Source organism: Gossypium raimondii, chromosome 8 (genome assembly GCF_025698545.1).
Source record: "Gossypium raimondii isolate GPD5lz chromosome 8, ASM2569854v1, whole genome shotgun sequence".
NCBI lineage: Eukaryota > Viridiplantae > Streptophyta > Magnoliopsida > Malvales > Malvaceae > Gossypium > Gossypium raimondii.
In genome coordinates this window covers 45,080,329-45,106,748 of record NC_068572.1, presented here as the reverse complement: position 1 = coordinate 45,106,748, position 26,420 = coordinate 45,080,329, and the positions used below count along the sequence as shown (strand labels likewise).

Here is a 26,420-nt window from a genome sequence, read left to right as displayed (position 1 = left end):
TGGTAATACTTTTATAATTAATACCATTATATTTTTCTTTATTAAATAAAATTATCCATTTGAATTATAATTTTTTTTCTTATTTGTAGTTCACATACAACTTTAATTTATTTTCATTTTCAGCTCCGCATCCATTTATAATATTTAATAAAAAATTATCTATCTTTTATGCAGTTTTTTTAAATATTTATAAAATTGAATGGAAATAATAAAATAATATTTAATTGGTAGTGCATATAAAATAAAATAAATCCTTGAATAATGAAAAGGTGAGGCACAATGATTTGTGATGGCGATGGACAGTTTGGAAATGATTAATAAAAAATAAAAAATAAAAAATAAAAAATAAAAAGCGATTTGCAGCTTTAAAATCCTTGCTTTCCGAGAAATTAATTATTGCTTTCAAGCTTTGTATTTAAGACGAAATTTAAGTCTTGCATTTATTAGCTAAAGTAAAAGGTTGTCCTAACATTCCGTTTTACAACCAAAAAAATATATATTGCTTTAATACAAGGCAATCTTTAAAAAATAGTTATTGAACTGTAATGACTGCATAATTAACCAATCTAATTCCTTCATATTTTGTTTAGTTTAGTAAACAAAAGGACGAGATGTTACCATGTTCCCCAAGGGAGACCATCCCAGAAACAGGCAGCGTTTCCTAACTCCTAATTTCACCCTCACCCACCAATCACAACTTGTCGATTCATGTCACAGGCAGTGACCCAATCACTCACATCTTAGTATGGTACTATAAATAATTATTTAGTGGATTTCCACATAGCTTAGCTGAATGCAGAAGCTTCCTGTTTTCTCTTTCGCTTTGTTCCTCTCCACTTTTTTCTATCCATAAATACGTAAACAAAGGCTTTTCTCTTTACAATTTTGATTCCATTGTTGATATAATTACCATATACGATATTTTGTAAAACTGCTTTCATGGGGTTTCCAGTTGGTTACACCGAAGTTTTCTTGCCGAAACTCTTCGTTCACACGCTTTCCTTTCTGGGTTTCATCCGGAATCTGATCTCCGCACTTTTTAATTTCATGGGACTCACCAATTTCCTCGAAACTGACGCAGTCTGGCCCGAAAACCCGACCCGAACGACACCCGAGCATCCGCCCGTATCAGCTCTCCTGATCCGGGAGATACTTCCCGTCATAAAGTACGAGGAGCTCGTCGTCGTGGGGGACCCGCCGGAGAGCTGCGCTGTTTGCTTGTACGAGTTCGAAGGCGGGGAAGAGATCAGGTGGTTGAGGAACTGTAGGCACGTTTTCCATAGGGCGTGTTTGGACCGTTGGATGGACCATGATAAGCAAACGTGTCCGCTTTGTAGGACGTCGTTCGTGCCCGACGAGTTGCAAGACGAGTTTAATCAACGGCTCTGGGCTGCTTCTGGGATCGCCGATTTTTACGGCGAATACAGTTCGGTTCCAGGATTGTAGATTCTTTCAAGGGCGGCAGAGAGTGGCCCTTTTTCTTTTTCTTTTTGGCAATGAGCTTATGAAAATTGTACATATTACATATGGCAATTTGGTGCATAACCAATAAAAATTGGAAAAAAAAAAACCCAAACTTTTCTATATACATTCTTACTGTTTCGAATGCTACAAATATGCTTTGTTTGATTGAGTTATAAGTAATAACCAATATACAGGAACATTGGCAGTGATGAAGTGTTGATCAGCTGTAGTTTTGGGGTGCTCCCAGGCTGATTGGTTACGGAAATGGTTAGATGCATTAATGGTGGTGGCCGGCCACTTCTACATCCATTTTCTTCTTTTATTTCTGCTCTTGCATTTGATGGTTATAGTGAATTGTTGGATTCTGTGCTCGACCCATCCTTTTCTCAGGTATTGTTTAATGGCTTAATAGGCTTTAAATTCCAAGCAAGCTCTGCTACACTGTGAACAATGATATCAAAATACAGTTGTGTTTTTTATTTTGTAGGCATGGAATATGAAATTCTGAATCGCCCCCCTTCTCCCTGGTTGCCTGAAGCCATGGTTGTGAATATGGGCCCTCCCAAATACACCCATGGAGACAAGAGAAAGTTGAATTTGTTAACTTTCTTTATCTCAACTTCTATCAAATAAGAAACTTAAATTCACGTAAAAATTCGGAGTATTGTAGATTAAAAAAATCAGTGTTGAGAGATCAAAAGTGTCTGACTTAATATAACTCCTAATGTAACAGGACCGATGTCACTTCGGGAGATTGTGTTTAACCAGATATATATATATATAGCAATTTAAAGTTAGAATTAAGGAAAATATTTTAATATGGCATAATTAAAAAATTATCATTTGGTACGTTAATTATTTGTTAAGTGTTTTTATTAACTAAAATTTAAAATAAATATTATTTCAATCTAATTTCTTCACTGTGCAGAAGGAGGAGATTTGCGCTCCCAAATGGTATATGTGCATATGCTCATTTCGCTTATGAGAAAGTCTTTATTTTGTTTTTTTTTTATGTGGGAAGTTAGGCCATGGGAAAGTTTCTGTCCATTGCGGGCTACAACACCGAAGTATGAGATTGTTTTTCAGTGAGATACTTCTTTACGAGTTCCGCCGCGGAGGGCTTCCGTGTGGAAGAGCAAATGGTTGATTGAGGATGGGGAGGGAAGAGGGATTAATTTTGGAAACTCCACAATCAATGCGGGTGGGATTAGGGTGATTCTTCCAAATCTTATCCCTTAAATCAAGGAGTTTTTGGTGCTTTGAATTCTAATTATCCCAAATTAAACTGAAAAAGGAGATGGAAATAAGGCCTGTAGGCCCAAAAGGGAGACACGGGCTGGAACTTAGTGGTCATTGCACTAATGTTAACTATGATGAAGAAATGTCGCTAGTGGAGGGGGAGGATACACCGATTCACCCCTCGGAAGGTTCTAAAAGGCCGCGTATGAAATTGAATGAGGTGGAGGATGGGGATTCGAATGTTTCGAAGGAAACCATGGATATTTTGGCACAAAACTCAAAAACTATGATATCGGCAGGTCTTGCTAAGCAAGCCAGCCGGACACAATGAAACTCATAAGTTGGAATACCCAGGCTTGGGGAGACCTCGGATAATTCGGCGTCTCCGACATATGTTGCGAGGCTTAAATCCCTCTGTGGTCTTTTTGGTTAAGACGAAGCTGAGTGTGTCTCGAATGGCTGCAGTTGGAGAGAAATGTGGATTTCGGAATGGCATTAATGTGAATTCGAATAGACGAAGTGGCGGTCTAGTGTTGGGTTGGAAGGAAACTTTTAGGGTGTTTTGTAAGGAGATTCATCGTTTTGGTCAGTTCGTAAGGATATGGCTATTTGTGTTTTTACTAATTTTAGGGTTTCAAGCTTTGTTGGATTTTAGAATTTGGGATTTTTCTAAGTTGTTTCTGTTGGCTCTTCAGTTTTACTTTATTTTTTAGGCTTAGAGTTTGCCGCATGTCTTTCCTTTGTTTCTCTTTGTATTTTATTTTGTTGCTTGGTCATTATCTCATTAATAAAACCGAGACGATTATTCTCAACATATATATATCAACATTGAATACTCATTTATATAATAAGAATTATATATGTCAATAATTTTTGCTATAATTGAATTTGTCATATATTATAAAAAAATATAAATATGTGCTTGAAGTCCCTAGAATGTAAATTTTACACATTCATTCATATATTCATTTTTTAATTATTGATTTTTGGTCTTAATTTATATTAATTATAATTTAAACTATCATCATTATTAAAATTAAATATTTATATTATTTATGAAAGGTTACAAAATTTCTACCAACTTTTAATAATTTAATATAATATATTTTAATTAATAAAAAACAAAACTTGTTGTATAATATGGTCCCTACATTCTTCAAACAAGTAGGGGCAGCTTAGGTGGGAAATAATGCTTGAAACAAGTTGTCTGAAACGGAGCACTTCTGGGCCGCGCATGCAAACATTGCTGGGACCTTGAAACATCCAAATGAACTTATCCCCAATGTTTCAATCAATGCAGTTTGAACACATTCTTAGCCCTTAGGTCGGTCTTCGGATTAATATTTTTTATAATATTTTATAAATGTGTTGTGCCAAAAATGACAATGTACGATGAGACTAAGTTCAAAAATGGTGGGATATGTGCAGAGTGTGTTCTGTGTGAGGACTAAGGTCCTATTTGCTCCAATTTTTTGTTGGACACATGTCTGAATATTAGTATTGTCGAAACCGTTTTTTGAAAACAAAAATTTTAGTTGTCGACTTAAAAAAACAAAAACTGGAGTCGCCACCGATCCTTTATTAAGGTGTGATCGGCTCACCTTAAAAAAATAATTTTGGTTTGCGAAATTTGAGAAAACAGGTTCGGGAGTCAGTTACGCACGAGGAAGGATTAGCACCCTCGTAACGCCCAAAATTGGTACCAAATTGATTTTTATTAATGTTTTGGTGTCGAAAATTTGAAAAGATTTTAAAAGAAAACTCTTTATTTCATGAATAAAAAAAAATAAGACATTCACATTTCAAAAAAATAAAACACCACACCCAGTGAGTTAGGGCACAATGTTTTTAAATCTCCAAAATACCCGAATATTGCCTTTTGCTTTTGAAAATTCTTATCTCGAGAAGAAAATGTCATGACCAGTAAGTTAGGACCTAACATTTTGAATTCCCGAGAATAAGCTTTTATTTAAAATTTGTGAATTTATTGCAAAATAAATACTTGGCTTTCTAAATTCATCGAAAAATAATCGCGATCCAGTAAGTTAGGACACGATCTTTCACGAGAATCATGAATGCCAAATATTTTGAAATTTATAAAATAGGACGATTTAAATACTTTGAGAAAATCAACAGATATTTTTAAAAGAGATGCTAAAAAGGGTTAAGGTACAACATGAAACGGATATTCTAATTTCAAACATATATGAATAAATATTTATAAATATATATATACAAGTAGGTATAATATACAAATAAATTTACAAGCATGCTTATATAATTACAAAAGTAAAGTAAAACAAATGTTTTCAAAAATTAAATATAAAAGATATATATGTTTTGTAAAAATGAATGTATTTATAAAAATAAAAAATATATTAAGAAATTATGAAAATGTATATATATGTATATAGAAGTTAAGAAATAAAATGAAAAATAAAAAAAAGTGTATTAAATGTGTGCAGGTATGCATATACTACATAAAATGCATATATATATATATATATATATATATATATATATATATTGTAAAGACATGCAAGTATACTAGGGAAAAAATGCATATATATGTATTAAATAAGAGAACGACGTATGTACAAATAAAATAATGACAATAATAAAAAATAATATAATAATACATAATGATATAATATAATAATAAATAAATAATTAAATAGTAAAATAGTTCAAAAATGGATTAAATTGAACAAAAGAAAAAAAACAAATTTGAAATAAATGAAAAAAAAAAGACCACTTTGAATGCGCAGGAAACAAGGGAGGACTAAAAGGGAAATTATTCCCGCCTTCCCAAAATCTTTAGCAGATGATAAACAAATTGAAGCAAAATTGAATTTTGCGAACCAATTTAAAAAAGAAAAACAGGATTTAATCTGAAACGCGTTGCAAAAGGGAGGGGCCAATTGCGCAAATTCCCCATTGAAGCCAAACGCGCGGATCCTCCCTTCCGGTCGGGTCACCGCATGGTCGAATTCGGACGAAACAAGCACTGTTTTGATCATTATTTAAAACAATTTTTTTCCTCTAAAAGTCATTTACCCGAATGACACAAAAAAAAAACCGGCCCTCTTGTTTGCTCTGCTAGGGTTTGGAACCCTAGCGTCCTTCTTGCCATGCTTCTGACCAAGGTTCGATCATGACGGAGATGGCCACCGGTCCGGCGTTCTCAACGAATGGGGTAAGATCCTTCCCTTTTTTTAATTTTAAACAAAATAATGATGAAAAATAAAAGAAAAAAAACAAGAAAAGTTTCTAAAAAATAAAACAAACTCTGTAAAATAAAAAAACAAAAATCACCTTTGAAAAATAAGTTTAATATCTGTATTTTCTTTCAATTTCTCTTTGTATTTCTCCGTTAATACCATATCCCCTTTTACAGATTTGATAGGCCTTTTATAGGTAGAAAATAAAGAAAATAAAACAATCTAAATCTTGTTTTCTTTGTTTCTTCTCTCTGGGACTCTCTAAGTCCGTGTTTTCGCAGTGACGTCGCGGAGAGGGTCGACCTCGAGTTGTCTTGCGATGATTGGGCGTTAAGCTGACGCGAGGTCTTTGGGCGCTGAAGGCTTCTTCTTGGCGTTCCTTAGGGCTAGGGTTCTTTCTTTTTATTTTGCTTTGGGCGGGGTTATTTTGGGCTTAGGTTAGTTTTGTTGGGCCTGTAATTGTTGGACTGTTCCTGGCCCTGGGTCAATTGGGCCCTATTACAGCTGCCCCTCTTTGCTCATTGTCGTGTAACGGAAATAGAGCAAAGACTACAATGCCCAATTGTGCCCAGTCTTATTGAGCCTCAGCTTCCTTAATGCTTCTCTTCTTTAAGTAACCTCGTTCCTTCCTACTGCATCTTCAGAGGTATAGGAACTGGTGCTCCAATCTATTCCACTAGAATGTCGGGGAGACAGGATTCATACGTCGTAGCTTCTCAGAAGAACAAAATCTGCTATCTTTAATCTGCTCCACTGCAACTTCAGGGAGATAAGACTTATAGCTTCAACTTATTCTGTTACAACTTAAAGGTAAATCTGATGTGATCTGCTCTACTGTAACTTCAGAGAGATGAGATCTGCGGTTTTAATCCACTCCATTGCAACTTCAATGAGATAGGATTGGTTACTTTTGTCTGCTCCACTGTAACTTTAGGGAGATAAGACTTGTATCTTCGATCTACTTCACCACCAGTATGGGAAGACAAGATCTGCTTATTTTTTATCTACTTCATGCCAGTACATGAAGACAAGATCTGTTTTCTCCGATCGATTCCACTGCCAACCATGGGAATAGAATTACTGGCTTCAATATACTCCACTGCAACCTCAGGGAGGTAAAATCTGCCATCTTTGATCTGCTCCACTACTGCTTAGGGAGACAAGATCTGTAATATTCGATCTGTTCAACTGCAATGTTGGGGAAACCAGATCCGCCGTCGTAGCTTCAATCTGTTCCACTGCACCGTCAGGTAAGTAAGATCCGCCGTTGTGGCTTCAATCTTCTTAATTGCAATATCAGGGAAACCAGATCCGCGTCGTAGCTTCAATTTGTTCCACTGCACTGCTAAGGAAGTAAGATCCGCCGTTGTGGTTTCAATCTTTTTAATTACAATATCAGGGAAATTAGATCTGCCGTCGTAGCTTCAATCTGTTCCACTACACTGCTAAGGAAGTAAGATCCGCCGTTGTGGCTTTAATCTTTTTAATTACAATATCAGGGAAACCAGATCCGCCGTCGTAGCTTCAATCTGTTCCACTGTTGCTCAAGGAAGTAAGGCTATATGATTTCACCAATCTGTTCTCTGTGAAACATGACCTGTATGATTCACTTTATGAGCCTAATTATGCCTAATGATTAGGATGTTATGATCAGAATGAATCAAATGCTCCTAACTAGGCATGTATGAACGACATTTGAATGTTATGTCATGAAAAATTAATATTGAATGTTTAAAGTCATTATTGCTCATTAAGGCTTTCTTTGTGACAACAACGCTTCGTCAAAACTTGAAAATTCTAATCTTGACTCCTGACTCCTAGATATCTCCAACCTTTCAACCCGGTGAAGGTCTAAACAATGGTCCTGTTTCAGGTTCCTGAGCTATTTAAAGATTTCTAGAGTAATATGAAAAACTTCCCTTGTGAAAGTTTTACTAGTCCATTAATCGTCATTCTAATGCAACATGCTTGAGAAAAGATCATAACGATGAATAAAACAAAATGAATTTGGGAGCATAGCTCTCAATGAATTGTCAATGATAGAGGAATTGCCTGGGGACATTTATATTGAAAAAAAAGAATGAAATATTCTAAAACAACGAATTCAATACAAATACTATGATCAGGTGCCCCAGATATCTCTGCTTGAATTTCTCTATACAACTTTCGAAGACCCTTCTGAATTCAACACGTGTTTAGGAGATTCACAGTATTTTGTTGATGCCCCAAGATGTCGTCCACTCCTTTCTGCCGATTTAGGTGCAACAAGACTACCACGTGACGAACAAAATTTGAGCCGCCCTATTCAGGTTTTCAACTCAAATCCCCTTTGGTCTTAAGGTGCCCTTTGCGGGTTTTCACCTTAGCCTCTCTTTTTTTTTTTGGAATCAAAGCGCCCTTTGCGGGTTTTCACCTTGGTTCCTTCCCCTCTTCAAGTAAAGTATCTCTTGACCGAATCTGAATTTACTGGATTAGGCAAGTTTTTTCCATCCATTTCAGCCAGGTTCAGGGCTCCTTCAGAAAAGGCCTTTTTTACAACATAAGGACCCTTCCAATTCGGTATCCATTTCCACCTAAAATCCTTTTGTAGAGGAAGAATTTTTCTCAACACCAGGTCCCCCTCGTGAAATTCTCTGGGTCGGACTTTCTTGTTGTAGGCTCGCATCATTCTTTTCTGGTACATCTGACCATGCTGAATAGCCTTTAGCCTCTTTCCCTATATCAAGTTCAACTGATCGTATCGAGATTGAATCCATTCCGCTTCATTCAATTGTAGCTCAGTCAAAACCCGGAGAGAAGGGATTTCAACTTCGATGGGCAAGACTGCCTCCATGCCATAAACTAAGGAGAAAGGCGTTGGCCCGGTGGAGGTCCTGGTTGACGTTCGATACGCAAGGAGGGCAAACGGTAATTTCTCGTGCCAGTCCCTATAAGTCTCAGTCATCTTCCCTACAATCTTCTTTATATTTTTATTGGCCGCTTCTACTACACCATTCATTTTCGGGCGATACGACGACGAATTATAATGTTTGATCTTGAATTGATTGCAGACCTCTGCTATTGAGCTGTTGTTCAAATTCAACGCATAGTCGAATATGATTCTCTCAGGCATTCAATACCGACATATGATCTCTCTCTTCAAGAACTTACTGACTGATGACTTTGTAACATTAGCATACGAAGCAGCTTCTACCCATTTGGTGAAGTAGTCAATAACCACGAATATGAAACGATGCTCATTTGAAGCATTCGGCGATATTGGCCCGATAACATCCATACCCCACATGGAGAAAGGCCATGGAGAAGTCATGACATGAAGAGATGAAGGAGGTGCATGCATTTTATCACCATAGATTTGACATTTATGGTACTTCTTGGAATAATTGATGCAATCCCCTTCCATGGTGGACCAGTAGTACCCGAATCTCATAATCTGTCTGGCCATTGTGAAACCACTAGTATGCATTCCACAGATGCCCTCATGGACTTCCTCCAAGATTTTCTTTGCTTCCACAGCGTCCACACATCTTAGCAGAACTTGATCCTTTCCCCTCTTGTATAAGATCTCCCCATCTAAGACGTAATCAATGGCTAGTCTTCTCAGAGTTCTCTTTTCATTCTCCGTTGCCTGGCTAGGATACTCACGATTTTTTACATATCGTAGTATATCTTGGTACCAAGGACTATCATCGATTTCTCCTTCTTCAATATTGTAACAATGAGCCGGGTTTTCATGGATACTCATTTGGATAGGCTTCATATCCTCATGTCTGTTTACTTTGATCATGGAGGCTAAAGTAGCTAGTGCATCAGCCATCTGGTTCTCATCTCGTGGGAGATAGCAAAAAGTGATGTCCTCAAACTCCTTAATCAATTCGAGGACCAACTTTCGATAACTGATTAATTTGGGATCTCTCGTTTCCCATTCACCCCTGAGCTGATATATCACCAATGTTGAATCTCCATAGACCTCTAGCACTTTGATTTTCGGCTCTACAGCTGCACGAATACCCATGATGCATGCTTCGTATTCTGCCATATTGTTTGTACAATCAAAATCCAATTTGCAAGTAAAAGGATAATGATCACCATTCGGGGACACTAGGACTGCCCCAATTCCATTACCCATAGCATTTGAGGCTCTATCAAAGTTTAACCTCCAACCGTGACCTTCTTGGGGATTTTCCTCAGTAGCCGCTATACACATCAGGTCTTCATTTGGGAAATCAAAACTCAACGGCTCGTAGTCCTCCAGAGCTCTACTAGCTAGAAAGTCAGCAATTGCACTCCCTTTCACAGCCTTCTGGCTCACATAAACAATATCAAATTTAGACAGTAAGATCTGCCATCGGGCCATTCTCCCATTCAAAGCAATTGACTCCATCATATACTTTAACGGGTCTAACTTTAAGATTAGCCAAGTCGTATGGTATAACATGTACTGTCTTAATCTTCGGGTTGTCCAAATCAAGGCACAACATAACTTCTCAATAGGCGAATATCTCATTTCACAGTCAGTGAATTTCTTCTTTGAGATAATATATCGCCTTTCTTTTCTCCCGTTTCATCATGTTGGCCTAGCACACACCCATGGAATTATCAAATCTTGTCGGATACAATATCGTGACCTATCCGGGCTAGGTGGTGGCAACCTTGGAGTTTTAGATGATCTTGCTTCACCTTGTTAAAAGCTTCTTCGCATTCTTCATCCCAAGTACCGGATTATGTTTCTTGAAGGCGAAATATAGGGTCACATTTCTCGGTCGGTTGTGAAATGAACCTAGCGATGTAATTCAGTCTTCTGAGGAAACCTCGAACTTCTTTCTGAGTGTGAGGTGGAGGTAAATCTCGTATTACCTTGACTTTGTCTGGGTCAATCTCGATTCCCTTCTCACTGACTATGAAGTCTAGTAACTTTCCTGACCTAGCCCCAAAAGTGCACTTCGCTGGATTAAGCTTGAGCTGGAACTTTCTCAATCTTAAGAATAACTTTCTCAAGACCCGCACATGTTCGCCCTCCGTTCTAGATTTCACGATCATATCATCAACGTAAACCTCGATTTCCCTATGCATCATGTCATGGAACAAGGCTACCATGGCTCTTTGGTATGTCGCTCCTGCATTCTTCAATCCAAACGGCATCACTTTATAACAAAACGTCCCCCATAACGTAATGAATGTAGTCTTTCTCATATCTTCAGGATGCATCTTTATCTGATTATACCCAGAAAAACCATCCATGAAGGAAAATAGTGAGAAGCCCGCAGTATTGTCTACCAATGTGTCGATGTGGGGCAATGAGAAATTATCCTTTGGACTAGCCTTGTTCAAATCCCGATAATCCACACACATTCGTACTTTTCCATCTTTCTTTGGAACTGGTACGATGTTAGCCACCCACTCAGAATACTTGACTTCTTGCAGAAATCCGGCATCAAACTGCTTTTGGACCTCCTCCTTTATCTTCAACACGATATCAGGCCTCATCCTTTTGAGCTTTTGCTGCACTGGCTTGCAATCTTCTCTTATAGGGAGACGATGGACTACAATGTCGGTACTCAACCCCGGCATATCCTGGTATGACCATGCAAACACGTTCTTGAACTCTCGGAGTAATTCGATGAGGTCTTGTCTTGTCTTTGCAAATATATCCGATCCGATCTTCACCTCTTTACCCTCCTCCAAGCTCAAAATTTCTATTGATTCTCTATGAGGTAGGATTTGCTTCTCGGCCCTTTCTACCATCTTCAACAAGTCAGGAGACAAACCACAGTCTTCATCATCCTCAAAATCATGCAATCCCTCTAAACACATGTTTCATTCAAAATGAGACTTTAAATTTGTAAGAGTGACATTCGTATCATTGATATCGTAGGACCTGTTATGAAAACAATATGGATTCAGGAATTTGTTCAGTGCAATATGGTCATGAATGAAATGCAAGTGTAGTTTGGGAAAAATTCAAAATAACTGCTACTATGGAAAGAAAGATTTGCTCCAAAAATGACTGCAAACATGAACTTTTATTAAAATAACGATTTTCTGGACATGAGCCTATTTCACAAAGGAATCCTTATCACTTCTAGGCTAAAAAGCAATAAGGGTGTTCTGGACATTACTCTGAGGAAATCCTAAAAACTACAGGTATTTCTTCTACAGTCCAATTGTTTAGCGCCCTTCCCGACTCGTAAGGACAAACATCTGGCAAAGTTCTTCTTCCCGTCGCTTCTTCATACACGGCGTGAATACTCTCTAACTCCGTGTTAATACTTCTGACCCCTAGCATTCCTTGATAGACAAATCCTCCCGATATAAAAGTCTTAGATAGGTGAGGAAAGGTCATGGGTTCCCATTCAACTTCATCCCCTGTCAAACGAGCCCTTCTTCTCATTTGTTTCTTCTCTCGCTCCATCCTCATTTGCTTAGAATCTGGCTTATAACCTAAACCAAAATGATCGTGCTTGCCCTTCAATGCTGGGACCTCGACTCGACCCTGAAGATATCTCCCCAACCCTTTCCCTGGCAAATCTCCTTTTCCAACTGTCAATTGCAGCCCCATCTTTGTGGTCTTTGATATTCTCAGCATCGGGATCTTATTTCCCTCAAAGATGAATGTTACATTTACGAACTCCAAGGAACAGAAAGAGCACTCGATTGCATCATCACTCGTCTCCAAATAAGGCGCATCGTTAGTCACAGATGCAATGATATCCTCTTCAGCATCTATCGTCACTACCTTCCGACACCAAACTTCAATTTTGATGTAACGATGGCGGTATCGACTTTTCTTGAATGAATCCATGGCCTTCATAATAGGCAACTGTAAGAAGGCTTGATGTCCATAACTAAGAAGTCCACCTCACAAATAGTTGGGACAATTAACAATGGAATGTCAATTCTTCCCATGACCCTCCTCTCAGTACCATCAAATGCTCGAACCACGTTCTGACACGACTTCATATGTGAACTATCCACAGGTAACCTGTTGAGCGTGGATAGGGGTAATACATTTAATGCCGATCCATTGTCTACCAGAACTCCAAGTAATATGCACCATTTACACCTTGCGGTGATGTTTAAAGCTCTAGTAGATCCCATACCCCCAGGTGGTATTTCGTCATCACTGAAACAAATGAAGTTATCAGCGCTTATATTGCCAACCAGTCAATCCAACTTGTTAATAGAGATATCGTCGGCCACTTAAGTTTCATTTAGCACATTCAGTAGTGCATTTCGATGTCCCTCCGAGTTCAGGAGTAAAGCTAGCACAGATATGCGAGCTGGTTGTTTGTGCAGCTGTTCCACAACACTATACTCGCTATGCTTTATGAACTTCAAGAACTCTCTAGCTTCCTCCTTTTTGATTGGTTCATTGACCAACAATTCCGGTTCAACCACATTCTTCCTCTTTTCAACTGAAGTTTCTTCTCTTATTGGCTTTACTCGTGCTTTCATTTGTTCGTGGTGCTTTCCTTCATCCTATTCCTCTTTATTGATTACATCCTCCTTCCCCGGGATTGTCACATTACAATCGTAATTCCAAGGAACCCTCCTGTTATCCTTATATGTAAACACAGCTGGTTTTTGAATGATTACTTTTGGCGTTATTCCTGTCCCAACCTCACTGTTCTGAGGTCGCGAGATGATGACCACAGGACGGTTAGCCTTCGGGACCCCCAATGCCAACTCTGATGCGCATACATGACTCTCCTCTTGAACTCCTACACAGAATTCCACCTCCCTATTATCCATCATATCTTGTATCATGGCTCTGAACTCCGTACACTCTTGGATTTCATGCCCCAACTCATGGTAGAACTCACAGTAGTTCCCCCTCTTTTCACAGCTTCCTTCTGAGACGATCAGTCCCCTTTTCACCATCTCATTCCAGACCCATCTTAAAGGAGTTTTCACATTCGCAATGTCTGTCTTGATTCTTCTATCTTCGTCCATCATATTTACCCCACCATCAGTGTGATTTGGTAATGGGTTTTCTACCTTGGTCGAGTCATCAAATTTAACGACACCCATACCAATGAGCCTTTCAACCAACTTCTTAAAGGTCGTACAGTTCTCTATGGAATGCCCTGTTATTCCCGCATGATAGTCGCATTGTGCATTCGCATCATACCATTTGGGATACGGGGGTTGCAAGGGCTTCAAATAGAAAGGGGAAACTACGTGTGCGTCAAATAAATTTCGGTACAGTTCCTTGTATGACATAGGAATTGGTGTGAATTGGGGCCTCTCAATATTTCGCCTTGTACCGACCTCCTGTCTCGACGAGCTATGCTGGCTGGCAGCCACCTTCCCTGGCTGACTCACTGTTACTGACTTCGAATAACCCTTGTTTTACATGCTCGTGTTGTTCACCTCGTTTTCCTTCCTCTTCAAAGCCGATCTTCTGTTACTCTCTCCAGCATCGATCTTCTCACTCCTGATGGCGTTCTCAGTCATCTCACCATTCATGACTATGTCAGGAAAGCTTTTTGTGGCACTTCCTAACATATGTGTAATGAACGGTGCCTTCAGGGTGTTAATGAACAACATGGTCATTTCCTTTTCCAGGAGCGGTGGCTGAACTTGGACTGCGACCTCCCTCCATCTCTACGCGTACTGCCTGAAGCTTTCACTCGGCTTCTTCTCCATGTTTTGAAGGGTGATTCTATCAGGAGCCATGTCTGTCACATGACTACATTGTTTCATGAACGATTGTGCCAGGTCCCTCCATGAACCAATTGTGGCACGACTCAACTAATTGTACCATTTGGATGCTGCCCCTACAAGGCTGTCTTGGAAACATTGTATCAGGAGTTGGTTGTTGTTAACATATCCCGCCATTCGTCTGCAGAACATGGTGATGTGAGCTTCTGGGCAGCTTGTCCCATTGTAATTCAGGCATCTTAAACTTGTGAGGGAGTACTAAATCTGGCACTAAACTCAGCTCTTTTGCGTCAATGCCTCGACAACTCTCAGTGACCTCTATCGCCTTGAACTTCTCCTCGAGCCACTTGCATCTTTCCTCTAGCTGTCTCGGTAACTCCTCCTTCACTCTTTCCTTCTCAACCACTTCATCAAAGTCAGGAATGGCAGAGTTAATAGGATTATTTTTGGGATTAGAACCCGGCCCAGTTTGGAGGTTCAAAATACCAGCCTGAAGCTGCTGAGGCATGATAGTGATAGTAGATTTACGCGGGTACTCAGCTTGGGCTCGCATATGTGGAGGGGTGAAACCTGGAGGGTAAAAAATTTCATCATCAGTTCCCTCATCGACATTTGCCATGAGGCTCTTTCCTTTATCACCTCCCTTAGTTATCAGTTGGGTTAACTTTGCCACTATATCTTCTTGGGATTCTCGCATCTTCTCAGACATCTCTTGTTTCATCTTGTCTAACCGCTCCTGCATTTGTAGCTGAAGCTGGTCTTGCAACTCCTTCTGGTACTGTTCGAGCTTTTCTAATCTCTGATCCATATCTTTTGTCTTTGCTCGAGTGCCGTATCGGTGTCGGGTTGGTTGGTTGGTTTCCAGGTTAACTGACCAGTAATTTTAATTGATTAGGACCAATTAAAGGTTCTTAATGCATATGATGCGATGCATGAGATGAATGCAAGAAAGGCGTTAATTATAATTCAATTCCACTTGGAAAACTTTATTAGAAAACAAATCCCTTTACATAGAATAGACTACAAATACGACTTCACCCTAATACTTAAGACCTTGATTTTTTGAAGCAACGAGGCTAACTCCCGTCCCCGGTCTGACTCCAATTCATACTTCACGCTCAACGTGTCAGCTTGTACTGCCAGAGTTTGTAAGGGATCAGCTACTTCTCGAATCTGAACCAAGGCTTGTCCCATAACACGATCCCTACTTCTGACCTGATTCTAGAGATAGTGAAGCTGTTCGCTTTGATGATCTTTGTTTGCCTCCAAATACTCAATCCTGGCTTCACAGTTTTGCAATGCCACCTCTAGTTCTTCTATAGTTTTCTTCATTTGCTTGATTCTGCTTAAACTTGCTTGCAGTTACACCACTGAATTACGATTTCGGTATTGATGAACAATCTTCTCAAGTTCGGCCACTCTAGCCCTTAGTTTATCCCTTTCATCTTGATTTTCTAACAAACTCTTCTCAAGCGATCTATTTTGCATCTGGGCTTCTTGGAATCTTTCTTCCCATCTACCAGCCTTGGCTTTTTCTTCTTGAACCTCTTAACGCCACTGCTCTGAGGTTTTTCCCAACCCAGCAGTTCTTACTGACAGATGTAGTCTCTTATAATCCGTCTTCAAGCTGTTCAGATCTTCCTCGACTTTACGCTTCCCTTTTCTCAGGCCTTCGGTTTCCTACTTTTGAACATCTATGTCCAACTTTAAATTCACATTTTCTTCCTCCATTTGCTCTATTTTCTTCTCTAACGCTGTATTTATTCTTTCGAAGTCTTGCTTTATGATTTCCAGCTCAGAAGGGACGACACGCAAATGCTCCTCTATCGACTGACCATTTTCTGAACTTGGCCCAGGAATGTTGTCATTAATCCTTCTAACACGCCATTCGTTGTACTCAGAAGTTGTCACTGGACCCACGGCTAATCTCTTCATTCGACGAGTCTGGTTCCATGCATTGGCCATCTCTCGAGCCTTCCTCTTGTATCCATCATCCTTATATGAGAATTCACACCCAGCTAGTCCTTGAGTGGCAGGCACAAACTGTCTTGACCAGTATTGTCTTAATACTAGCAATGGAGTATAACCAACAGCTTCCCAAATCCCGAGCAACGGAACCCAGTCAAAATCCCCACACCGATATAGGATATCATCTGGAAGCAACCATGGAGCTCTCCACTCGATGTTCTCCTCTTGCAGATTCTGAAAGATTGCCATCCATTTCTCCTCTGTAATATCATCTCTCCTTGACGTAGCCACTATCTCTTTCAACGGTGAATAACTCTCAGAGAAGACCTGATATGAAACCTTATCAACCTTCCAAAAGTGGCTATGAAACCACCCAAGTAATAGCTGGGCACATCCAATAAATCTGCCATCTCCCGTTCTTCGACATGCATTTAATGACCTAAAGGTTTCTGCCAAAATCACCGGAACTGGCGTAACTCCCTTATCAAGTCGATCAAATAAATCAGTGACCGCCTCGTCAATATACCCCAAAATCTTAGGAAACACAATCAAGCCATATATACTCAAAGCAAAGACGTCTACTTTCTTCCTCACATCTGGGTGTGTTAAAATGAGGTCCCTCAAACTTTTCCAGGGAATACACCTGCTATCCCCTTTTGCTTAATCCGAGCCGTAACCCACTGCTCACTCATCCCTGTTATATTTATCAGCTTCTTCAAGAAGGTCGGTACATTTACCGCTTTCGAATAAATTCTATCTACCTGAACCTTCGAACACCGAAGTAAAGCTGTGTACTCCTCTATCGTAGGCACCAAATCAACCTTCCCGAATGTGAAGCAACTGTAGGCCGGATTCCAAAACTGGGCAAGAGCTCGAAACAAATGCTTGTCTACCTTCATGTCAAGTAAATAAGGCAAATCTCCATAATTCAAATAGAATAACTGCCTAACCTCATTAAGGTGTGATCGGCCCACCTTAAAAAAATAATTTTGGTTTGCGAAATTTGAGAAAACAGGTTCGGGAGTCAGTTACGCACGAGGAAGGATTAGCACCCTCGTAACGCCCAAAATTGGTACCAAATTGATTTTTGTTAATGTCTTGGTGACGAAAATTTGAAAAGATTTTAAAAGAAAACTCTTTATTTCATGAATAAAAAAAGTAAGACATTCACATTTCAAAGAAATAAAACACCACACCCAGTGAGTTAGGGCACAATGTTTTTAAATCTCCAAAATACCCGAATATTGCCTTTTGCTTTTGAAAATTCTTATCTCGAAAAGAAAATGTCATGACCAGTAAGTTAGGACCCAACATTTTGAATTCCCGAGAATAAGCTTTTATTTAAAATTTGTGAATTTATTGTAAAATAAATACTTGGCTTTCTAAATTCATCGAAAAATAATCGCGATCCAGTAAGTTAGGACACGATCTTTCACGAGAATCATGAATGCCAAATATTTTGGAATTTATAAAATAGGACGATTTAAATACTTTGAGAAAATCAACATATATTTTTAAAAGAGATGCTAAAAAGGGTTAAGGTACAACATGAAACGGATATTCTAATTTCAAACATATATGAATAAATATTTATAAATATATATATACAAGTAGGTATAATATACAAATAAATTTACAAGCATGCTTATATAATTACAAAAGTAAAGTAAAACAAATGTTTTCAAAAATTAAATATAAAAGATATATATGTTTTGTAAAAATGCATGTATTTATAAAATAAAAAATATATTAAGAAATTATGAAAATGTATATATATGTATATAGAAGTTAAGAAATAAAATGAAAAATAAAAAAAGTGTATTAAATGTGTGCAGGTATGCATATACTACATAAAATGCATTTATATATATATATATATATATATATATATATATATTGTAAAGACATGCAAGTATACTAGGGAAAAATGCATATATATGTATTAAATAAGAGAACGACGTATGTACAAATAAAATAATGACAATAGTAATAAATAATATAATAATACATAATGATATAATATAATAATAAATAAATAATTAAATAGTAAAATAGTAAAATAGTTCAAAAATGGATTAAATTGAACAAAAGAAAAAAACAAATTTGAAATAAATGAAAAAAAAGACCACTTTGAATGCGCAGGAAACAAGGGAGGACTAAAAGGGAAATTATTCCCGCCTTCCCAAAACGCTGCGCAGTGATAGGCCAAATTGAAGCAAAATTGAAATTTGCGAACCAATTTAAAAAGAAAAACAGGATTTAATCTGAAACGCGTTGCAAAAGGGAGGGCCAATTTGCAAATTCCCATTGAAGCCAAGCGCGGATCCTCCCCTTCGGTCGGGTCACCGCATGGTCGAGGGCACGGACGAAACGGCGGCTGCTTTTGATCATTATTTAAAACAAATTTTTCCTCTAAAAGTCATTTACCCGAATGACACACACAAAAAAAAACCGCTCCTCTTGTTTGCTCTGCTAGGGTTTGGAACCCTAGCGTCCTTATGCCATGCTTCACGCCGCCAAGGTTCGATCATGACGGAGATGGCCACCGGTCCAGCGTTCTCAACGAATGGGGTAAGATCCTTCCCTTTTTTTTATTTTAAACAAAATAATGATGAAAAATAAAAGAAAAAAAAAACAAGAAAAGTTTCGAAAAAATAAAACAAACGCTGTAAAATAAAAAAAAACAAAAATCACCTTTGAAAAACAAGTTTAATATCTGTATTTTCTTTCAATTTCTCTGTGTATTTCTCCGTTAATACCATATCCCCTTTTACAGATTTGATAGGCCTTTTATAGGCCGAAAATAAAGAAAATAAAACAATCTAAATGTTGTTTTTGCTGTTTCTTCTCTCTGGGACTCTCTAAGTCCGTGTTTTCGCAGGTGACGTGCGCGGAGAGGGGTCGACCTCCGAGTTGTGCGGCGACTGGGGGTTAGGCGCGACGCGAGGCTGCTGGGCGCGCCTGAAGGCTTGCTGCGGCGCTCCTTAGGGCTAGGGTTCTTTCTTTTTTATTTTGCTTTGGGCCAGGGTTATTTTGGGCTTAGGTTAGTTTTGTTGGGCCTGTAATTGTTGGACTGTTCCTGGCCCTGGGTCAATTGGGCTCTATTACAAGTATAAGATATAATTTTTTGAAGTGTATGAAAAAAAGTAGACATTATTTCAATAGAAATAATCTTCCAAATAAAAAACTGTACTTATGGAGTAGAAACATGACATTAAACGGGGCACTATTTTGAGCAAAGATTTTCGTCCCCATCTATAAAATATCATCGCAGCAAAATAAAAGGATATAATATGATGGAATTACAAAAAAAACCCCTACCCTTTCAGATATTAACTAAGGTATCCATATTGGTCGACCACTCGACTCACGAGCAAATTAGCGAAGAAATTAAAATTAGTAAAAATCTAAAAGACAATTACCATAAAATCAACGAAAAAACACAATCATTTCAGCTAAGTTGAAACAACCCACACCTTTTTTTTTTCACATTAGTGACTTTAACGATCTTGCTTTAATGGGCTTTCTCGTTCGTTTCTCGCCACTATATTCATTTTCGTCATCCTCTTCCTCCTCCTCCTCGACATAATCAAATTCCTCATTGTCATCGATTTGTGAAGAAGACGACAGCGTCGAATTGTTTTGGGCAGTGGTAACACTGTCGTTGTTTTCAACCTCTACGAGATTCTTGCTGTTTTCGCTTTCTTTATCACCGCCGTGTCTCCTTTTTCCCCACGACGGCCCAAACCCAGAATAATAGTAGAAATCATTCAGGTTCGATGCCGATGATGAGCCACCTCTCCTGGATGTTCGGGCTCGTGATCCACGGCGGCTCCTAGTCAACTGATTATCGGCTTTCTTGCTGGTCAACGATGTGGGATTCATATTGTTTCCACCATCGCTGCTGCTGCTACTGCTGTTGTTGTTGGAAGATTGCAGCAAAGCCTCCTCTTCTTGGCATTGGGTCTTCTTGGCTGTTTTAATCTCATCGTTATCGCCATTATCATCGATAATCATGCCTCCCACTTTCATAATCGCTTGCTCTTTACTCCCCACCATCGTAGCCTCGCTGCGTTTCGAGCAATAACGCAACACTTTTCAAGACACACAAACTGGGTTTTTTACTTTCAAGAACTCGCCCTATTCTTTTCGTTTTTTTTTAAAGAAAAACCCTAATACATACAATACCATGATGCAAATTGATAAAAAGGAGTGGAATCGAAGAATACGAAGTAAATTACCTCTCAACAGCACCGACAGAATCGCCAATGCCCCCATTTCCATTAAAACTATCTTCATATTCTAACTGGATTATTTCAGAAAAAAGAGAAGAAGAAAATAATAAACTAAGCTAACCCGAGTAAAAAACTAATACAATGAAACGACGAAGATCCTTTAACCAAAATCGAGTATTCTGAAGGGAAAATAGACGATAACGAGAGGATTTAGGGTCTTGTTTAAACCCTAAACGGGGAAAACCCTAAAAAGAAAAAAGAGGAATGTAGATAAAGGGAGCGCAATGGTGAGGGAGAAGCAAGTAGATCTGGTATAAGAAACAAACAAGGAAAATAAAGAGCGACGAGAAAGTGTTAATTACTCGGTGGTGGAGATATGAAGGGTACGGTTCTTGAGGTAAAGGATTCACATCCCACGGTGACTGGTTCAGCCGGCAAACGTGAACACTCTCAGCCCTTGGACCTTGCGGATATATTAACCACGATAGCTTCTTGTTCTTTCGAATTCTCATAATCTTATTGCTTATCCAACCAAATAAAGATTTAAAAAGGAAAAAAAATGGTGGAGATGGAGATTAAGAGACAACTCCTGAAAGAAAAATTCGAAAGAAGGGCAGCGTTTATTTATCCCTGTCAGTCAAATTTAGAATTCAGACCTGTAATTTCCGAATTTTAAAATTTAGAGCTAATATTATTTTTAAATAGAAAAAATCATTCAAATTTTTAAAATTTGTGTCTTCCTTTTCTACCCTGGGATTTTTTTTTATTTCGATTTGTTTATGTATTCACCGTTTTGCCCATTTTGTCCTTGGGCTTTTCTTTACTTCCGGATAAAAGAAAGCTGTGTGTAATTACTAATAAAATAATTTAAAATCTGTTATTTAATGCAAATGAAATAAGGATGTAATATGTATTGCCAAGTTTGGTTGATTAAATAAAACAGACAAGTAATAATATCATATTGTTTGACTCAAGAAATTTATCTTTTGATTAAAAATAATAATTTATAAAATTTCAGTCCTTATTACCATAGGTGTAGTCTACGTTTGAGTCGGCTTTGTCATTCTCCTCTAATTCATACAAAAATTATTATTTTATATCTAAATATTTCTATATTTCTAAAAAAATATTACATTTACTAATAAAATATGAAAATATTATAAACTATTTGTTAAAATTTCAATATAATTTATAATAATATTTAATAAATAATAAAAATTATATCAAAATAAAATGTAATAATGTTATCTTAATCGTCGAAGAATATAATTCAATTAATTCATTAAAGAAAGAGAGAATACAGTGACCACGACACACAACTGGCTAATACTATAGAAACCCGAAAAGGCTAGCCATTTAAATCTATGAAATGGTCAGCAAACAATAAAGAGCGTAAACATTTCTCAGAAAACGAGACATCAAAATGCCAAAGCAAAAGTATCAGAATAGCCCTCAAAACCGCTCTTCTTCTTGACGAAGAAATTAACTGAACAAAAGAAGGGAGCTTCCAAAATCCTCACATGCATGCACCATTCCCGAAACACCGCGGTCTTCTTCAGTCGGGCGGGTCAATCCACCATCGGTCGAGTCTCACTTGTTCACGCGCCACTGCAATTACTTCTTCTACCCAAAAGATGTTGTTTAACTGATAAATCCTTCTTTAGCAATTAAATGAGCAACCTTGGTACCTCTTCTGTTATGTCTGAAAATGCATTGAGTACAACCAACCGCTAGCTCTTTGCCATCTGTTATAGTAGGCCGAATGCTTGATCTATCAGGGGTACGATTTGTCAGCTTCTGGATAACCACCAATGAGTCACCTTCGAGTTCTGTTCAGTTAAAACCCATATCAATCACAAAACGGAGTACATGAACCGCTACACGAGCCTCCACATCAGCTTCATGATTTCGAATTACTACTCCCGACATTGATTTCATTTCCTGCGTCTTGTACGCGACCTCGAAATTAACTCCAACAATAGGAAACTGTGGGGACTGGGGAGATATATTGTTAGAAAAAATTCGGTTTAAAAATGATTTTTTACAATAAAAAAAATAAAATTTTGATAATTGGTTTGCAATATTTATAATAAGAAATTTTTCCTGAAATATATTTGTGCTTGAGTGAGACAAATTTTAGATGTTCTCGATTTTCAATCGAACGATTTTTTTCGTTATTCTCATACTATAAACTGCTTCGAGTGTGGACTCGAACAAATTTGAATCAAACACAAAATAAAAAATTATTTACTTTACTTTCAGTATGAAAATAAAATATTTTCTAATAGAAACGAATAGAAATAAAATTTATATTTAAAAATAAATTTTCACTATTTTCGGGCAGAATAACATCTCAAAGTTGTATATTACTCATTTTTATTTTTATCTTTACTGATGCCATCTATTTATAGGAAAAGAAAGTAAAACCCTTATTAAATTAGTAGAAGCATATATGTCTATTTAATAGAAAAATAATCTCCTAATTGAACTATGAAAGAGAGAGGCGACAACCCTAGTTAAACATACTAGGGTTTGTCGTCCCTTATATTCAATAAGACGAGCTTTTGGGTCTCTCCAGTATCGGGGTCAATTATAAGTACTTCATTGACTTTTAACACACACTTTATAATTAAATCCAACACAATACATGTTTTTCTATTTTCTAAATTAAACATCATAATTTAATTTAAATAAATAATTTAATTTCCCAATTAAATAATTTTCTCAATTTAATTCTTATTCGTTAAAATCATAATAACTTTACCATAAAAGAATCTATGAGAAAATATATTTAATTTTCTACCTTCAATTGATTCACAATAATCAATTAATTTAATTCTATTTTTAAACTTTAATTAATTAATTAATTAATTCTCAGGTAATTTCCATACTTAGTGAGAAAACCATATTCATTTATGAATGTTTCTCAATTATCTAACATTATTATTTTTATTCATTTCTGTTTATTTGATACAACATTCAATTCATTTTTTACTCATTTTTCATCTATTAATTATAAATTCATCTAGCCACAAAGTCATTTTACCATAGTATTGTGACTGAGCTCTCCTTAATGACATACCATTACGAAAGCTACTTTATCAGTGACACTACAGCAAATAGGTTTTTAGCGTAGTTTTTTTGGGCCTATAATGGCACTTATAAGTGCTGCTAAAATAATTTGCGGCGTCTTGATAAGCGCTGCAAAAAATGCCGTTATAGATAACACCGCTAAATTTTGTGGCGTTTATGTGAAAAACGCCGCTATAGAACATGACTTGTAACGGCGTTTCTCACAAAAACGCCACTATAGAACATGACCTTTAGCGGCGCTTTCCCCAAAAATGCCGCTAAAGACCATATCAAATTCAACTTCTTTTTAAATCATCCCATTTACATTCTTACCTTAAATCATCTTTCGGCGCTTCCTCTTCAGTCTTCTCATGTGCTTCTTCTTCCACTGTTACATATCATGTAAGATGCCATAAATGAAACATCATTCAAAGATCTATTGTATAAATAAGAGCAAATTGAGACAAAAAGGAAAATAGTATTACCTTGGCTCTCATGGTGATAGGATAAAAGGAAACTTGATGTTGCCTTCTCAATTATTCGTTGAACCCTAGCCGGATGCAGAGGCGGCAATCAATTGCTGGCAAGGATTTTTACCATCTACACCTATCACTACTAGGTGTCACAGGCTCTTTCTTCTCAGCCGAATCGCGACTAGATTCCTAGAACTCCCCTTTCTCAGCCGAACGATAATGTAGCAGAAGGTTGGGGAAAATCTAAGGGATTAGGGGATTTTGATTTAGGGAAAATAATAAGGGATTTGGGGAAATTTTTAGGGGAAAAATAAGGAATTTTAGGAAATTGATTTGGGGATAAAACTAAACCTAGCAAAAACGGCGCAATTTCATTAAAAATAAAAGGATATTTTGTGGCGTTTATGAAAAAACGTCGCTATTGCTTACCTTTTGTGGCATTTATGAGAAAAACGCCGCTACTGCTTTACCTTTTGCGGCATTTTCGGTCCAAACGCCACTAAAAACGTCGCTAAAAACTTAATTTCCTGTAGTGTGATCGTCTAATGACTTTTTCATAAGTGTGTTAACCTCATAGGATATCCTTAATCTTTTTGGAATAAATCTACTCTCCCAATATGATCCTATTTTATCTCATGGTAACTATTATGTCTTCATTTTTCATGTTTTTTTTATTTGATTTGCATTTTACTTTGCTGCTTGTTGAATCATTTCAATGTCATTATGTTTTGTTTTATTTTGATTTGAGAGAGTATTTTCAAAGCTTGAAAGGTTAGTTTGGGAGAAAAAATGGATGACATTCATGAGGGAGGTTGGAATAGCCATTCAGAATCCTTTTTACCGAATGGCTATTCAATAACTTCACCGAGTAATGTTGGAATTAGTGATTCACCGTTTTGGAAATTCAGTTAACTAAACCCATATACTCTATTGCAGGACACTGAATCGTCTTGTAATAATTATGCTATTATGTTGAACCAAACATAACGTTACGGTAGTGATGACCCAACTTTTAGGGTGTCTTTGGTCACTCTAGAAAATTTCTTACAATTTGGTCATTTAATTTTTAGGGTGTTTTCATTTTAGTCAACCAAGTGTTAAAACATTAATGTCAATTGATCATACACACTAAATCATGTCCGGTCACTTTCATTTTGGTTACCTAATTTTTTTCTTAATTCTTGATCCGAGCAAAAAAATTAAGAATTAAAGTGAAAAGCGGTAGAAATTAAAATAATAATTTTAAAAATTGTTGTTTAGTAGTTGTTTACCCTTCTCGAAAGTTCTAAATTTTTTAGTATTGAAATTTTAAATTTCAAAACATCAAAATAAATTAAATAAATTATTGAAAATTTTTATCCTTTGATAGTGTCATTCGATTTGTTACTATAATATTGAAATTATTATATCAAATTTTAAATAAAATAATTTTAAAATTTATATAATTTAAAAATATTCTTCAATGAATTTGGACAAATGATTGTCTAGATTTCACACTAAATTTGGACAACCATTTGTTTAGATTCATTTTGGACTTAACTTTTAAATGGTTTTTTATTAATTTTTAATTTTTTGAAATTTTTGAATTTTATTTGATACTTTTATAAATGTTTATAATGTTTTAAAATTTTATAAAATTTTAAAAATATATTTCTAATTTAAAAGAAAAATTAAGTTTTGAAATGAATGCACCTATACAAATTATTATCCAAGTTCATTCCATTAAAAAGTAAAAAAAAAAATTCTTTTAAAAAAATTGATATTTTAATTTTTTGCTAACATGACATTGGCACATCAACGATTGTCGTTGGCATGGAGTGCCACATCAGCATCGTTAACGATCATGTAAAGGCTCTAACAGTCAAAGACGGAAAACGTTGGTCAAATGACTTAATTGATGGAATTTGAGAGTTTGAGGACTTAATTAAGCGTTTTTCGTGAAGAAACTTAATTGATTTTTTGATGAAAGTTCAAGGGCATATATACCCCTTTAGCATATTTTAAATTTATTTATAGTTTATAATATAAAAGTCAATTAAGTTGGTTAAATCGATTAAATACATTAGTATGTTCATTATTTTAAA

General features: G+C 36.9%; 2 protein-coding genes across 2 annotated transcripts; one reads left to right on the top strand and one right to left on the bottom strand.

The window, feature by feature from the left end:
- The first annotated feature begins 618 nt into the window (after positions 1 to 618).
- On the top strand, positions 619 to 1,588 carry LOC105791617 (brassinosteroid-responsive RING protein 1). The gene has a single exon (XM_012619772.2). The coding sequence runs from the start codon at positions 940 to 942 to the stop codon at positions 1,444 to 1,446; it is 507 nt and encodes a 168-aa protein (XP_012475226.1). The 5' UTR covers positions 619 to 939; the 3' UTR covers positions 1,447 to 1,588.
- An 18,103-nt stretch (positions 1,589 to 19,691) lies between these two features.
- Positions 19,692 to 21,444, bottom strand: LOC105791615 (uncharacterized). Its single transcript, XM_012619770.2, has 3 exons — positions 21,154 to 21,444; positions 20,798 to 20,862; positions 19,692 to 20,625 (listed from the first exon to the last, which is right to left on the bottom strand). Exons 1-3 carry the CDS (start codon positions 21,301 to 21,303, stop codon positions 20,043 to 20,045), a joined length of 798 nt encoding a protein of 265 aa, XP_012475224.1. The 5' UTR covers positions 21,304 to 21,444; the 3' UTR covers positions 19,692 to 20,042.
- Positions 21,445 to 26,420: the final 4,976 nt, after the last annotated feature.

Excerpts from the sequence above, each read along its gene's own strand:
- LOC105791617 (XM_012619772.2), top strand. The coding sequence starts at position 940 with ATGGGGTTTCCAGTTGGTTACACCGAAGTTTTCTTGCCGAAACTCTTC.
- LOC105791615 (XM_012619770.2), bottom strand. The coding sequence starts at position 21,303 with ATGAGAATTCGAAAGAACAAGAAGCTATCGTGGTTAATATATCCGCAA. Across the intron at positions 20,863-21,153 it reads CTTCATATCTCCACCACCGA|TTAGAATATGAAGATAGTTT; the intron begins GTAATTAACACT and ends GAAATAATCCAG. Across the intron at positions 20,626-20,797 it reads TCTGTCGGTGCTGTTGAGAG|CGAGGCTACGATGGTGGGGA; the intron begins GTAATTTACTTC and ends CTCGAAACGCAG.